At 40.9% G+C, this 17,041-nt stretch overlaps 1 protein-coding gene across 3 annotated transcripts in view; it reads left to right on the forward strand.

The window, feature by feature from the left end:
- Positions 1 to 2,681, forward strand: part of LOC147888796 (F-box/LRR-repeat protein 3-like) — a 34,997-nt gene extending 32,316 nt beyond the window's left edge. Inside the window, exons 2-8 of one of the 3 annotated variants that reach the window (XM_087392533.1) lie at positions 356 to 481; positions 825 to 929; positions 1,040 to 1,062; positions 1,140 to 1,456; positions 1,568 to 1,697; positions 1,820 to 2,114; positions 2,196 to 2,681. In XM_087392533.1, the coding sequence (XP_087248659.1) occupies positions 356 to 481; positions 825 to 929; positions 1,040 to 1,062; positions 1,140 to 1,456; positions 1,568 to 1,697; positions 1,820 to 2,114; positions 2,196 to 2,447 (1,248 nt within the window). In that variant the 3' untranslated portion in view covers positions 2,448 to 2,681. Of the gene's footprint in view, positions 1 to 355; positions 482 to 824; positions 930 to 1,039; positions 1,457 to 1,567; positions 1,698 to 1,819; positions 2,115 to 2,195 lie in introns of all 3 variants that reach the window. The other 2 variants (XM_087392534.1, XM_087392532.1) reach the window with 2 other exon arrangements.
- The last annotated feature ends 14,360 nt before the right edge of the window (positions 2,682 to 17,041 follow it).

A 17,041-nucleotide genomic window follows, 5' to 3' on the forward strand; every position in this document is an offset into this window, starting at 1 on the left:
GACTAAGAATCTCAGTTATACAGGTTATTGCATGCAGTGAAAAGGCTGTGAAGTAAAACGGAACGACCATGAAGACGACAAGTTAAATACAAGTCTAAATACCCAAAAAAAGTTCTTGAAATTGTCTCATTGTGTTCCAAGCTTTATGTATCTATGTATCAATACTTAAAAGGGAGAAGAAACTGCCGATCCTTAGGAAGAGAACAAGAAAGTCATTGCTGGTAATGTTAAATATGTATCCACTTATCAATGTTGCAAAGGAAGAACAAACCTGATCCTTAGGAAAATAACAAAAAGGCATCACTGCTTATGCTGTCATGAGAATGTTAAGCTGTTGAATTTGTTGTTTTGACAGATTACGAACACAGGTCTCGCATCAATCACAAAATTAGGTCTGCTTGAAAAATTGAGCATGGTGGCTTGCCAAGCTGTGGATGATGAAGGTTTGGCATATCTCAAGAATGGAAGCAAATCACTCCAGGTGAGGAAGATCAAGATAAATCAACTGCCTGTGAATATCCATTCCCTTGATAAGAAGATAAATCAACTGTCTGTGTTCCTCAGATGAGGAGATTTGTCGTCAATTCCGGGCCATGTTGTTGATACTTCTATTCTTGAGATTTCGGTCATTTGAGGAAGATCAAGATAAATCTAATGTCTGTGAAGAATGATTGTGTGCATATATTTAGTTTTAAGAAATGATAGAAACTCCTTCCTTTCATGCTCGGTTTCCTTGGCAGGCATGCTAATTGCAAAGGTGGTTGTGCGCATATCCATTCCAAAGGATTATAAGAATATATGGTGATGATGATTTTTTCTTGTAGACACTTGATGTTTCAAGGTGCCAGAGTGTCAGTCACATGGGAATAATGGGACTAGCAAGTGGAATCTTTCCTCTGCATCATCTCACTCTCTCATACTGTGTCTCTGTAAGTTGGCACTTGTTAAGTTCTGATATTCGAGAATAGTATCGAATTTGTTGTGCCCTGAACAAAAGGTCAAAGTTCGATGTCTTGCTGGATTTGATACCTTGAATCAGGGCGTGAATCTTCTTCTTTACAGGTAACAGATGCTATGCTGGAAAGCTTTCAAAAGTTTAATGAACTGCAGTCCATCAAATTTGATGGTTGTGATGTCAGTGCTGCTGATCTAGGGTCAATTGGAAAATGCTGCACTGCTTTAAAGGAGTTGAGCTTAAGCAAATGCAGGGGAGTCACAGATGCTGGTATATCTGCTGCAGCAGAAGGCTGTACCAGGCTCCAGAAAATTGATTTGACTTGCTGCGGAGACGTGACTGATGATGGAGTCTCTTCTATAGCAAAGTTTTGTAGAAGCCTCATTAGCCTTAAGATGGAGTCTTGCTCTAAGATTTCTGAAAGTGGATTGTGGATGTTGGGTGATTCTTGCCATTGCTTGCAAGAGCTGGACTTCACTGACACCACCATCAGTGATGCCGGTAGTCTCATCAGATTCTAAACTCCACGCATTTTAAAAAATCTCTTTTATCATTTGGAGAACTAGCAGGGATAATTCCTTTTGATACGTGAGCTGATCTGGTGCCTTGCAGGCTTGAAATCAATAGCCAAGTGTAGATCCCTAAGAGTTCTCAAGTTGGGATTCTGCCTTAGCATTTATGACAGAGGACTCTGTTTTGTTGCCTCGAGTTGTTCCAACCTAAGGGAGCTGGACATTTACAGGTTTCTTTTCACCATTGTACTTCTCTTTCCCAATGCAGTTGGTAAATTCAATATTTATGGAAGAATTGTAAAAGCTAATCTATAGAAGATTGCCATGAAACATCTTGGTGGTCATGTGTCAGGTCTTCGAGGATAAGTGATACTGGCATCATAGCAATTTGCAATGGATGCCCCAGATTGAAATCACTCAACTTCTCCTATTGCACTTCTATTACTGATTCTTCTCTCCTTGCTGTTGCGCAACTACGTGAACTCGGCATCTTAGAAATACGTGGATGCGTTCATGTTTCCTCTTTCGGGGTTTTGGCCGTTGCTAAGGGTTGTGAACGTCTGGTGGAATTAGACATAAAACGGTGCATATCTATTGAAGACTTTGTGCCAGTGGCACTTTCTGAACATTGCAAAAATTTGAGACAGGTGAGTGTCTATCATATCATAAATCTGAGATTTTCCTGCAGTCCAAATATTTCACTTACAATCATGCACGGGTATGTGCAGATAAATATGTCTTACTGTTCAGCCACAGACGAAGGTGTTGTTGCTATTGCAAAGCTCCCTTACATGCAGAATATGAGGCTTGTTCACGTTAAAAGTGTAAGTCTCAATGGATTTACTGGCTTACTGCTTGCTGGTGAAAGCTTAAAGAAAGTAAAACTTCTAGTACAGTTGAGATATCATTTGCCACCAGCTGTAATTGAGCAGGTGGAAAACCGTGGATGCAGACTTCGATGGGTTGAAAAACCACCATAGGTCTTCAATAGTATGTGTGTCAGATATGTAGGTCTGGCTGCAATCCTTTTAGATGTAAGTGTGACCAAGAGTGCAGTCTACCTTGTGCTTTATAAAATCCATGCTCTGCAATCTACATTTGACTGAAAGGGGTATTGCCTCTGATACACTTAAAAGGCCTTCGTTTTTGGGTTGAATTGTGATAAATATTATAGTCTATCTTGAGCGCAGTAAAATCCTTGCTTTTGAACTGAACATGACCAAAAGAGGCATCAGTTTTAATAAAACTGAATGCTTGTTTTTGTCCTCCTTTGTGAAGGCTCTTAGGATAACACTTGCAACATGATGAATGTTTGTGTGTGTGTGAAGGATATTGTTTCTAATTTACCTTGCTTTTTGATCCGTACATGAGGCATCAGTTCTAATAAAACTATCCTCCTTTGTGATGGAGCTTAGGGTACATTTGCAACATGACGAGTATTTTTTAAGGTGTGAAGCATATTGTTTCTGATCTAACCTTGTTGCACTAATATGCCGCCCTGCGCCCCTTCCCTTCCCTTCTCTTTCCCTTGACATGAGAGGGTAAGGGTCAGGTCCTTGGGAGTGCCTAGGTGGCTGAGGGTGGGGCACCCTTAGTACATGGTTCCAATGTTTGATTTGCCACCAGTCAAATTCGTGACATGGTATCATGGCCTCTTCTTAAAACCACTGGATTAGCCCTCAATCATAAAGGTTAGCAGCTCATTCCAAATTCCTTCCTACTTCTTTACCTCCATGATACGTCTGATAGGGATTCTTATGGAGAGGGTGCACTTTCATGTTGTAGGGAAAGGGTTTTTTCTGAAAATGGCAATGAGAATTATTGTAGCTTTAAAAGTTTTAGATCAGCTAAAGAGAAGGACTCCAGCTTTGTTTTCCTACTCCGTTTTCTCCCAAGTGGTAGCAATGCATGTCTATAACATGCAAGACTTGACAATGGGTGTTGGGGATGATCTGTCTTTGGAGGAAGCAGATGGAACTATGGAGTCCTTGGCCTTTGGCATCGATAGGCCTTCCCACCTACAGCAATGATTGGATCATCTTCCCCCTTGCTTGACGAGGTCAAGGAGGACGTCACTCTTTGGGATCTGATGGGGTTACCTGAGGGCAACATGTTTATTCAGAATCGTATGCTATGGTGTCGATTCAATATCATGCGTGCTTGATATTACTTTTATTTTGTTTGCGAAGGCTCCCATCATTTGAGGACATGGAAAGATGATTCTCCTTGAGGGCATGAGCAAATGTGTCCCTTCATTATTGCTGTAATTTGTTGGTAATGGTTTTGATTTCACCCCGTTGTTGGGATATGTGTAATCAAGGGCTTGCTCTAGTAGCAGTCATATGATTGTGTGTATAGAGAAGCACACTTAGTGCTATGGTCCATGACATAGGTGGTGAGGAAATACAAGGCCTTCACTTGGGAAGGTGCCTATGATATAGGAGCCATTGGACATGATATCTCGCAATGTTCTGTCTAGTGCCTCGAAAACAAACTGGTGAGTCATGGGTGCCTCATCCCATATTATCAACCTAGTCATCTTCAAAACATTTGCGACTTGACTATTAACCTTAATATTGCAACTGCTAGTACCATCCAGCTCCAACGGTATCTTGAATGTGCCATGTATCCATTGGCTAGTCGTAATGCAGCAATCCTAGAAGATGCATATGCCAAAGCGATGAGCCCTTGCCCATGCAACTAAGAGAGCAAGCAATTGTAGAGAAAGGTCTTTCCAGATCCTCCTAGACCATCGATAAAAAAGACCTGATCACCATCTCCATAGACCCTTGCCAAATCCAATCGAATGCAGCACATTGACAGTGATTCAAAGACATTTTCATTTGCTGGGCATTTGTGCTTCTTTCACACAATCAAACATTCTTTCTTCTTGCAATAAGCAATTTGCAGCTTTTGACAAAGATGTTCGATCTACAACAGGCATTTCGTCAAACTCAGCCAACCTTCACCCATGTTGTTGAAGAATGTGCTTCAAGTGCAATACAACCTTCTTTATTGCTAGTGCACGATGACCAATTAAATTCCCCATACTTGATTCCAATATATGAAAAAAATCATCCGAAAGCTTAGCAGAAAAATTTTTCCACAAAAGTCGAGGAGACGTTGGCTCATAGAAAACCAGTATTGTGACAAATAGGTGTCTTAGTTGTGCACTATTTTGATAAAATACAGCCTCTTGCATACACACAAACCATTCATCATCACTCTCCAACAATCCCCGTGCTATGCATGTTGCCTTGAAAGTAGGGTAGACTTGACTATCAAAAGTACGTAGGTCATCAAAGGACTTGCATTCCATGCACACATTAAGAATCATACGCATGAAGTAGAGCTCACTAGTTGAGGGGGAAATATTGTACATCTGACCGATGGTATTCTCCTTTTGTCTTCTAGTCCACCGCTTACTGGTTTTGTTCCAAACCAACTTGTCTGACAAGTCACCATACAACAAGTTGCTTGCATCATATTGCAACTGATTATAAGTAAACTAGTCTGTGAGGGTGGTCGTTTGATTTTGTTCCCTACCTACAACATTTTGCAAATCATCATCATCTCGACATATGACGTTAGTGTGCATCGGAAGATGAACCTGCAATCCTTGCACATCGGGTTTTTCATCATGCATGGCATACTCATAAATCCAAAAACATGCTTCTGATGCTGACACGTAACATGCATCCAAGTAACTACTAATCTCATCAATGCCACCGTCAACTATGTTGTGCAAATGTCCTTGCTCTCTTGCATTATTTAGCCGCATCCTGATGGTGGCTCTGTCATGACCTCTGTACACATATTTATACAAATACTTAACTGCAGTCATTGTGAAGAATATTTCAACATTTATGTGTGCCTTGTACTTCAGGAGAGGAAATTATTTAAATGGCACAATCCAACAATTATCAATCACACCCCCTTTCACTTGTATCTTTCTACCATCATCACGATGCATGTAAACTGGATAGCCATCATTGCTAACAACAGTAGTCTGTGAGAATTCATGTGGATAACAACGAATGCATTTTCCATCAACCATGCAAGCTACAAATGGATTTAGTGCACCACATGGGCCATGGACATTACATTGCCCAATAATATCATGCAACTCTAGGAACAATGCCTTATCTGGCAACTCTGCACACTAATCAGTCATAGTGATCGATCTCCACGGGTTTGAAACCACCTTCTAATATCAACAATATGTGTGAGTGTGGCAGACCTATCTTTTAAAACTCTATCACCCTCACGTATCCAGTACCTTCCCAAACAGATTATGTTTTGTAATTGAGTGCATCATGTCCTTATGCTTTTGAAAAAACATAGTGGTTGTCAAATCTGGCCAGTCTTGCACAGTTTGCCCCGGCAATAATGCTGTAGATATTTCAGGCCATTTGGGATTACAAGTGAATGTAATGAATAAATCAGGTTTGATCCTTTTCCTGACAATTACCATAGCATCTTGGTATAGCTGGCACATATATTGAGGCCCTCCCGTAAAAGAAGGCAACACCACCCTATGCCCTGCAACATTGCCAAGCACAGTACGTGTCCCATCAGCTATATTTACCATGTCCATCAATCCTTGATAGACTTTAGCACATAGGGAAGCTTGGTTGTTTCATATCCACACCAACCTGGACTCTTTCATGCTACTGTAGGCATCAACCATTTAGTACTGCAGGAATCTACCCCCATGCAAAAGACATGCATTTGTATCATATCTCACTTGCAAATGATATGTGTAGTATTGTCTCTGGGTGACACAACTCTGTCCGCGTATCTCATGCAATGGTGTGTGATTAGGAACATCACTATCTAGGATATATGGATGCCAACCATCTTCCCCTTGAGGGAATAAAAGAACATACATGAGAAGCATGCATGATCGGTGCAAATTAGATATTCTATGCACAAACCCATTGCAGCTAAAATTTTGAATGTCCTGATTTTTGATATCGAACTCATCCCCTTGTCCTAGCATGATTGCAGCAACCTCACTAGCCATAGGAGCCAAGTACTGCCTTGAGGTGGAGTGGCTATCACAAATAACCATCCTCAAGTTTGTATGTGGATTTGTTCTCAGCACTTGCCCGATAGCCATCAATGCACTGGCATATGGATTGCACTCGTGCATCATCCTCTGCAACAACTAAAAAATGTATGGATTCAAACCAGGCATCTTATGAAAATGGTGTTCTAGTTCATGATCAGTGTCATACATGTACAACTGTGCAAAACATAGCATCTCTTGCCTAGCCTCATCGGGCAACAAATTTCCAACCCGATGATACACACTACCATGGACCCAAAAGTTCCATATATAGCCATTCCCATGGAACATTTGATCAACATGGGCTCCCAATGAAACAAATGCCATGGCACTATTATAAGCCCTAATGTTTTTCTTAAATAGCTTGCTTCTAGCATGATGTTCGTGTAATAGAACTCTCAAAATCTTTGGCAGTTCTTGTAATGACAACAATGACACATGATCAACTTGGCAATAGTGCTTGTTGCCCACAACTTGATGCATATGCATTCACATCTCTTATTTCCACAGTTGAGCCTGGCAAAAGCTGCATGTATGATCCATGGATCCGAGTGCATGAAGAGAAGGAGCATTGAAGATCAGTGGATACAAAGATGGATGCTCTACATTATCCCTTAATAGAAAAGTATGCAAGATAGAGAGTCTCCCCCCTGCACACAAAATCACACCCCTGTTGTGAACCACATGCCTTCGAGTTCTTAAATCAATAGCATCCCTGGTTGTATCCATTTGAGTTGTTGTACCTACTACTGGAGCAAGTTCATGCTCATTACCTACTATTGGTGAAGTATGGAGGTCCATTGTATTTTTCAGCAATGCACACTACATTACTATGCCCATGCATTTGATTCTGTTGTCTGCATAGGCCGACTTCTACATCCATAGATTCCACTACCACCCTCATGCTTCTAGTAACTTGTGTTCTCGACCTTGTTCTTTGTATAGCATAAATGCCATGGGCCACCTGCGTTGAATCCATTTGAGTAGTTGTACCTATTACTAGAGCATGTTCATGCTTATTATCTATTGTTGGTTCCGTTGTATTTTTAGCAATGCTCGCTACATTACTATGCCCATGCATTTTATTCTATTGTCTGTGAAGGCCGTCTTCTACATCCATAGATTCCACAGTGACCCTCATGCTTCTAACTCCTTGTGTTTTTGACCTTGTTCTTTGTATAGCATAACTACGACGGGCCGCCCGCATTGAATCCATTTGAGTAGGTGTACCTATCATTGAAGCATGTTGATGCACTCTACCTACTGTTATTGAAGTATTGAGGTCCGTTGTATTTTCAGCTACAATGCATGCTACATTACTACATCCATGTATCTGATTAGGTTGACTGCAAAGTCCTACTTCTACACCCATAGATTTCGTAGCCACCCTCATGCTTCTAGCATCTTGTGTTTTAGACCTTGTTCTTTGTATAGCATAAGTGCGATGGGCCACCCACGTTGAATTTAACAATCTTCTCTTATGAGAACGTACTGAATGTAGTGTCTCTTCTATTCATCTTGCCATCTTTTGTATCCACTCAACCAACTACATAAAGATCTATTCTTTAAAGGGAAAAATAGATTAATATAACCCATGCATCAGCCCTAAGTATGACAAAATTGATGGATCTCAAGCAATGTGCCCTACGGAAGAAAATAATTGAGAAAAGTAAGAAGCAAGGTTAATTAGCAAAGCCATCCTTTTCCCATCTATCTAAAATTGAGAGCTAACCATCTATGCATTGAACTCATAGTGTCCCATGACCAAGTTTCAGTGTGTCACTGTCTTTGGTAAGAGTAATGCTCATATTTTTTCAACATATGAGAAAAATATGGTACCATATGTGCAACCATGATTTGGAACATAAAAACCAAAGCTAACATATCTAAAACCTCAAAGTTGACCATCTCAAGAAACGATGTGTATATGAATGAATATTTTCAAATAAAAAAGGATAAGCATTGCATCAGCATTTATGTAAATACATGATGCAAAAAATTTAAAATATTTGAGTATATCTCAAATAAAATGAAAATGGGAAGGAACAATAGGCAATTCAAATATTGAATTAAATTAGCTTCCATTGCCATATATACGTCAAATGGAAGTAAGAAGCAAAAATCGATTATTTCCATAAATAAAACTAAATATAATCCTTTGCAAAAACCTTGTCTTGCCAAATAACATAAGGGCAACCCAAGTACAGGAATCCCATAGAAGCATTTGGCGTTCTAGTACAAAAAGTGACATAAAAGTCTTAGGAGTCTCTTAATTGTCACGGGTTGCGACCTGCTCTAGTTTATGGCTCATCCTGGTCATCAAAGCAGTTAGCTTGTTTAAACCAACTTTGAACATTGACACCTCAGTGGACAGTAGCTGAACTTGTTCTTTCAGCTTATCAACTTGTAGTCTACACCCATTCTCACATACAACTGCCCCTTCTCCACCTCTTCCCAAAATCTACTGCATCCATTGATTAGAGTCCTTAGTTCACTATTCTCAATTTGAGAAATCCTTGCAATGAGAGTTCTAGGGAATTCTCCCATGCCCTGCGCTATTATTGCACCACCATCTGAATGGATTTCTCCCCATAAAGAGGCCAAATATCGGGTGTTCATAGTACATGCATCCTTATTATGCTCGCACATGGCTTGAATGGACTTTAAAAGATTGTAATGACTTGAATGCTCGATTGCATGGGTTGAAGCTCTCCTGCTTCTAGGTCATTTCATTATATCAGCAGTGCAACGTTTGTGGTTAGACTTAAATGCTTTGAAGGCAACTTGGGACCCTTATTTGGGATGTGTCAGTTTTATGAGCAAAAACCTATGAATAGGTTTATACGAGCGTGTTTTTCAAGAGATTTTAAAAATAGTATTTCTTTAGGAAACTTGGTTTTTACACTTTTATTTTCATTAGAACTAGATCCCTTTATCATAAAAATATACAGACTAGTCACTCATTCATTTTTACATAACATAAATCTTCTTATTCATAGACATCCCTTTGTACCCTTGTTATTACCTTAAAAAAGTATTGAAAAATAATTCATTTAAGAAATGTCCCTCATAATCACTCTCAATATAATAATATTATACATAAATAATTACTTATTAAACACATTTATATCATATGGCAATATCTTTCAAGTGTTTTTATAGTACTAATAACAAGATATTTATGGACATGTTTCTATAGAAGTTTGAATTACTATAAATAAGTATTAACTTGGGCTTATATATCACTCTCATAAAATACATGTAATATTTAATACTATATATGCAAGCTTTTCCAAAATATAACCCCATAGATGTGCTCAAATGGGGTTTTTTGATCAATTTGAGTGACTGAATGACTATATTTGGACATTGGATGTGAAAGTTATGTCACTTTTAAAAGTGCCATCCAAGGTAGTTTTGCTAGCGAAACTACCTTGAAAGACCTTGTTTAAAGGGGTTTCGCTGGCGAAACTACCTTGATGGCTTGCTTCAATGAGTTTTCTTTGGAGAAACCCTTTCATGAAGATAGGTTGAGAGAGGTTTTTCAATGTCAACCCCTATTAAGTAAAAAGTTGTGAGAAGGATCATAAGGGAATTTTCATAGAGAAGTCTACTCTACATGTGGGTTTCTTCAAAAGCCATCCCATTATGTTCTCACCATTCCCAAAGATTCACATAAATATTCGTGTACAAAATAGGCATTCCTATAATACTTTTCATATTTCTAAGTGAAACTATGTTTTCTTTTGATCCATTTTTGTCATATTTTGCATACTTGGAAGCTTTTTTTTTCCTTCGCTTAGACAATCGAAAGATTTTGCTCGAAAAATGCTCGTCCCCATTAGCTCCATGGGTTGAAGTCTCCACCCTTGCAAAAACTTAATTTGTCACACGAAGGCTATGTGGCTCACGAAAAGATGACAACACAATGTTGAAAATTGCAGAGCCCTCCACCCTTGTAGCTCATTTCATTGCTCGAAGGCTTTGTCGCCCATGGAAACCTAACTCCCCAAGATTTGGAACAATGGTAGAAGCCATTGACAAAATATGAAGAGGGGAGAGGAGAAGAGTGGAGATGAGGAGAGAGGGCACAGCTAGAGAGCACACCACAAATGACTAACTGTACACTAGATTTAGTTGAAAAAATAGAATATATACAAACCCTTTTAGGGTTAGGGTTAGGGGATCTAACCCTTTCCTTTATAGCACTCTATAAGGTTAGTGCTATGCATATATGATCACGTGATGGTGCTATGCACACATGATCACATGATGTTGAGCGTGAACTCTCAACACCTTCCCTCAAGATCAACATCATGAAGTAGGCCTTCCCTCAAGATGATGATTCTAGAATCGAAGAAGGACTGAGCATTACATTCCATCACACTCCTTTAATGGGAAGGTCCTTCCTTTGCGTCAAACCAAGAGCTAGTCGGTGTTTCTCGAATAGCTCTTTACGGAGTGGTTTGGTAAAGATGTCTACAACATTTTCTTTGCTATCACAATGCTGCAGTGTGATGTCACCAAATAACACTCTGTCTCTGATGAAGTGCTCTCTGACATCAATGTGCTTTGTCTTGGAGTGATATACTGGATTTTTGGCCAATGCTTGAGCCGATTGATTATCACAGTATATTGTTGTTGGCTTTGACTCATCAAAGTAATTTGTTTCTGACACTAGTCTTCTGAGCCATATAGCCTCACATGCACCTGTAGTGAGTGATCTATATTCTAATTCAGTCAAAGACAAAGAAACAGTTGGCTGTTTGTTTGAAAACCATGATATAGCACCTTGACCAAGGAAAAATGCATATCCCTGTGTCGATCTTTTGGTCTCATGATCTCCGGCATAGTCAGTGTCATGGTATCCCATGCAACCGTGGATGAATTCCTCTGTATTCTATCCCAAACTATCTTATACCTCTGATGTATCTCAAGACTCTTTTGGCTGCATTCCAGTGAGACTGTTTGGATTTGCCATAAACTGTGCTAGTGAGCTTACTGCATAACAAATGTCTGGCCGTGTGATTGTCAGATATATAAGAGATCCAATGAGCTACCTGTAGTATCTGTCATTGACTGTAGGCTTTTTTAAATATTTAGTAAGTTTCAAACACTGTTCCATGGGAGTGGCTGCAATCTTGCAATCTGCCATATGAAACTTCTTCAGGAGACTGTCAACATACTTGAGTTGACTCATGAATGTGCTATCTGAATCTCTCCAGAACTCAATTCCAAGACAATAGTGCATAAGTCCAAGATCTTTCATGTCAAACTCTGTAGATAAGTCTTGTTTCAATTTTCTGATGAAGCTATCCTTGCTTCCTATCACAATCAGATCATCTACGTACAAAAGTGCAATAGTAATGTCTTCCCCTTGAACTTTGTAGTAGAGAGTATGATCTGCATTGCATTTCATGTATCCTAGATCAGCAAAATACTTGTCAATTCTATTGTACCAACTTCTGGGTCCTTGCTTTAATCCATAGAGACTTTTCTTGAGATGGCAAACCTTTTTCTCCTTTCCTGGTTCAATATAACCCGTGGGTTGTTGCATGTAGACTTCCTCGTCTAGATAACCATTGAGAAATGCATTCTTGGCATTGAGCTGATATACATTCCATTTGCTAAGTGTCGCTAGTGATATCAAGAACTGTATGGAATCCATCTTTGCTATTGGAGCATCAGTCTCCTCATAGTCTTGACCATATTGTTGTGCAAATCCTTTTGCAACTAGTCTAGCTTTGTATCTCTAAATACTTCCATCTAGATTGTACTTCACTTTGTATACCCATTTGTTTGCTATGGCCTTCTTTCCTGGTGGAAGGTCGCATAATTCCCAAGTGTTATTCTTATACAAAGCATCCATTTCTTCATTCATAGCAGTTTGCCATGCTGGCTTGTCTACTGCATCTTCGAAGTACACTAGCTCTTCTGTAGCCATGATGGTAGTCATAAGAGCATAGTTGGTGGTTTCCACCTGAATTGCTTTGCCTTTCTAAGCATATGTCAATCTAGCTGGTGGTCTGCTTTCCCTAGTAGACCGTCTGAGCTACTGTGGCGCTGCTTGGGGTGTTGCTGGCAATTCTTGCTCTTCTTCATCAACCTGTTCCGTAGATGAGTGTGAAGTCGATGCTTCTGTCTCCTATGTAGGTGAGGTTTTCCATTTTGATTCCTCATAAAAAATTACATCTCTGGAGATAATGACTTTGCGATTGATGGGATCATACAATTTGTATGCTTTGCTTTCTTCACTATAGCCAACCATGATGGATTTGCGTGACTTCGCATCCAATTTCCTACGATGATCATCATATATGTGGGCATATGCTATGCAACCAAATATGCGGAGATGCCCAATGCATGGCTTGTGTCCAATGAATGCTTCATAGGGAGTCATACCCTGTATCGGTTCGATAGGAAGCCAATTAAGCAAATAGTTAGCTATAGCTATTGCTTCTGCCCAATACTGATTCGGAAGATGCTTTTCACTAAGCATTGCTCTAGCACTGTCTGCTAAAGTTCCATTCTTCCTTTTAGCTATTGCATTCTGCTGAGGAGTATCTGCACATGTGAATTGTGTTCGAATGCCGTGATTTCTGCAAAAGTTCAGAGAGAGAGAGAGGGGGACAGAGAGCCACACAAGTTTTGGTGGGTGCAGAACCACCCTAATCTTCTTTTTCATTCATTTATATATGTGTTTGAGTATTGTACATAACTGGGGTTAAGGCACAGTGACCTTTAACCCCCACAACCTCCCACTTAAAGGACAATGTGCCTTTAAGGGAGAACAACCAGTGAGCATACTATCCAATGCCCATCAATACACGACAATACTCAAACCACTGACTAGGTAGACTCTTCGTCATCATATCTGTAGGGTTATCATCTGTGTGAACCTTGACAAGCTCTATGCGCTTGTCCTCAAGTACCTCCCTGATGAAATGGTACCTGACCTCAATGTGTTTGGTCTTTGCATGAAAGACCGGATTCCGTGCTAGCTGAATAGCACTCATGGAATCACTATGCAATGTCGGTACACCTGTATGAATCCCCAAATCTCCCACTAGCCGATCAAGCCATATAGCCTCCTTGCAACCCTCTGTGGCTGCAACATACTCAGCCTCTGTGGTGGACAAAGCAATGCACTTCTGTGCACGAGACATCCACGACACTGCACCACCTGCAAAGGTGAACACATAACTAGAAGTGGATCTCCTACTATCCACATGCCCTGCATAGTCTGAATCTGTGTACCCAAGTACACGCATGTCTCCTTTACCAAAGCAAATGCACATCTCCTTGGTACCCTTCATGTACCTCATGATGCACTTAACTGCCTCCCAATGCCTCTTTCCTGGATTAGCCATATACCGGCTAACAACTCCCACTGCAAATGCAATGTCTGGTCTAGTAGCTATCATAGCATACATAAGACTCCCAACTGCTGATGCATAAGGAACCTTGGCCATCATGGCCCTCTCCTCATCTGATTTGGGACTATCTGTATGACTCAGTTTCACATATGGAGGCAATGGAGTACTCACTGCCTTCCCCCCCTCCATATTGAAACGCTGCAATACTTTTGTAACATACTCTTTTTGTGAAAGCCAAAGGAGTTTCCTACTCCAATCACACGTGATGCGCATACCAAGAATATGACCTGCAAATCCCAAATCCTTCATATCAAATGCCTCATGCAACTTGGCCTTTAATGCATCTAGCTCATAAGTATTCTTGCTAGCCAATAGCATATCATCCACATATAGTGCCAAGATTATCAGGCTACTATCCTTAGCTCTTTTAGTGTAGAGGCAGTGATCAATTTCACTCCTTCTAAAACCCTGGGACCGAATGAAAGCATCAAACTTCTGATACCATTCTCTAGGTGCTTGCTTAAGACCATAGAGACTCTTCTTCAGCTTGCAAACTAAATGCTCTTTGCCCTTTTCTTCAAAGCCTTCCGGCTGCACCATGTAAATTTCCTCATGCAAATCCCCATGCAAGAAAGCTGTCTTGACATCCATCTGCATAAGCTCCATATCCTCTGATGCCACTAGTCCAAGCATGCATCTAAGTGTGGTCATCTTCACAACCGGAGAAAATATCTCATCAAAGTCCACACCCTTCTCTTGCTTGAACCCTTTAGCAACCAAACGGGCCTTGTACTTTTAGCCGAAAAAGTTTTCGAGATCAAAGGCTAGAGATTAAGTATGGCTACGCTCAAAGGCCATAGAGAAAAGGAGATCGCGAGGGCGAAGCAATGTCATGGGGGTGAACAAGGAATTAGAAGTGGAGGGAAGGAAAAGGGAGACTATGACCCAAGGGGAAAGGGAGAGGGGGAAGAGAAGCATGTACATGATAGGAAGAGGAATGTTGAGATGTAGACATCAAGGGAAGTGATCCATACTTTATTGAAAAGAAGGGAAGAGAGGGAAATATCAAAATACTAGCTAGGTGGCTTTACAAGAATGAGCGTGTCTCATCAAGGAATAGCCCCTTCCTTTTATAGCCAAAAGAGGGGGTCTCTCCACATTAATGTATCCTCCCACATGCATGGTGTGTGTGGAAAAGTCTTCCATGTGGGCTAGGTGGGTACGCACTCTCAATTGTGTGCGACAACCCTTTGCCTCCATTTTCCGCATAAATCAAGCCCCATATCTCAAGTCTCTGATACTCCCTTGGTCTCTTTCCAATTTTATAATAGGTTCAAACCTCTAGGAGGACAAGTGGAGGGTTGGCACAAGGAATCTTGCCACCTCATCCTACTTTCCCCATTATTTAACTAGCTCTCTTTGTCCTTCTATACCTCCCCCACATGGGCCTATCCCATATGGAGGGAATAACTCAATATAATAGCCATCTCCACCCATTTTATATTGCTTCTCCCATGGACTTTGAGCCATATCTCAATTATTGCATCCTAGGTGGAGGGGTGGCACATGGAGGAGCCATGCCACCTTGCATTTTATAATATTACTATTATGGATTATGTACAACACACCTTATGGGTCCTCTTACATGGAAGGGTGGCACATGGTCATGCCTTGCCACCTCAACCTTGGGCCCTATGCACACCATATTTGATTATACTATTGCCACATATACAAACACACATACATATTAATGCCTTTTTCCTTAGACAATTTTATCCATAACAGTTCCCCCCCCCAGGCAGGGAATGCACCGCATTTCCATGCTTGGGACCATCACGCACAAAGAAAGGCTTGAGGTAGCGCTTGTTGATCACCTTCTTGCCATATGGTTCATGTAGCTCCTGAACTTGTACAGACCCATTGCTATGTTCTTTGATGACTTTGTATGGACCAGCCCACAGTGGCAGAAACTTCTTATCCATTTGGTGGTCCAATTTGTTATCAAAGCATAGCACAACATCCCCCTCAGCAAAGTGTCTTTCCCATCCCTTGCGAATCTTAGCATCCAATCGGGCCTTTTGTCGATTCTTTTGGATCTCTGTCTGGTGTAGTGCAAGGCGTCGGGTCTCATCTAACTTCTCAAGTTGTACCAATCTGGCCTCTACATGTTCATCTTCTGTCATCCTCTGTTCCTGCGCCAATCTCAAGGCCGGAATCTCTATCTCTAGTGGTAAAACTGCCTCAGTACCATACACCAACTCAAAAGGGGTGTGACCTGTAGATGTTTTATGAGTGATGTTGTAAGCCCACACTGCTTCAGTGACCTTCTGATCCCATTGGCTCCTATTCCCTGCGGCCATTTTTCCTATGGTTTTATAGAGGAGGCCATTGGTCCGCTCTGTTTGACCCATGGATGCTGGATAATAGATGCTAGAAGTGTGATGATCAATGCCCATGCGATCCATGAGTAATTCTACTGCTTCATTTAAGAATGGACTCCCATGGTCAGAGACTATCTCCATGGGTGTCCCAAACCTTGTGCAGATACGTTCAAAGATGAAATTTCAAACTGCCTTGCCATTTGCAGCAGAGAGGGCGATAGCTTCAGCCCACTTAGTGACATACTGAGTGGCTACCAAAAGATACTTCTTTTTGCGGGCAGTCATGGGCAAGGGCCCGACAAAATCTATTCTCCACTTCTGAAACGGATGGATGGACATCACTAGGTGATGTGGCCCGGGACGCAAATCCTTCCTACCGAAGAATTGACATGGTTCACAGGTATTGCAATACAAAGTGACATCCTTGAACAATGTCGGCCAATAGTATCCAGCATGTAAAATCTTCTTAGCTGTATAGTCACTGGCATAATGGCCTCCACAAAATCCATCATGATAATGCTTCAATACCTTCGGCACTTCATCTGCATCAATGGCCCGTCTGAGTACCCCATCCATGCCTTGACGGTACAACACCCCATCAAGGAGGGTGTAGCGCCTACTATCTCTGCGGATCTTCTTTCTCTCATAGCTTGTACTTTCTGAAGGAAAGGAGAAAGCAGTCAAAAACTTATAGATACCACCATACCAAGGATCCCCAACTTCTATGGCTGCTACCAGGGTTACAT

The sequence above is a fragment of the Dipteris shenzhenensis genome, chromosome 21 (assembly GCF_047967505.1).
Source record: "Dipteris shenzhenensis isolate YYH24624 ecotype China chromosome 21, Dip_SZ_1.0, whole genome shotgun sequence".
In the NCBI taxonomy this organism is placed as follows: Eukaryota; Viridiplantae; Streptophyta; class Polypodiopsida; order Gleicheniales; family Dipteridaceae; genus Dipteris; species Dipteris shenzhenensis.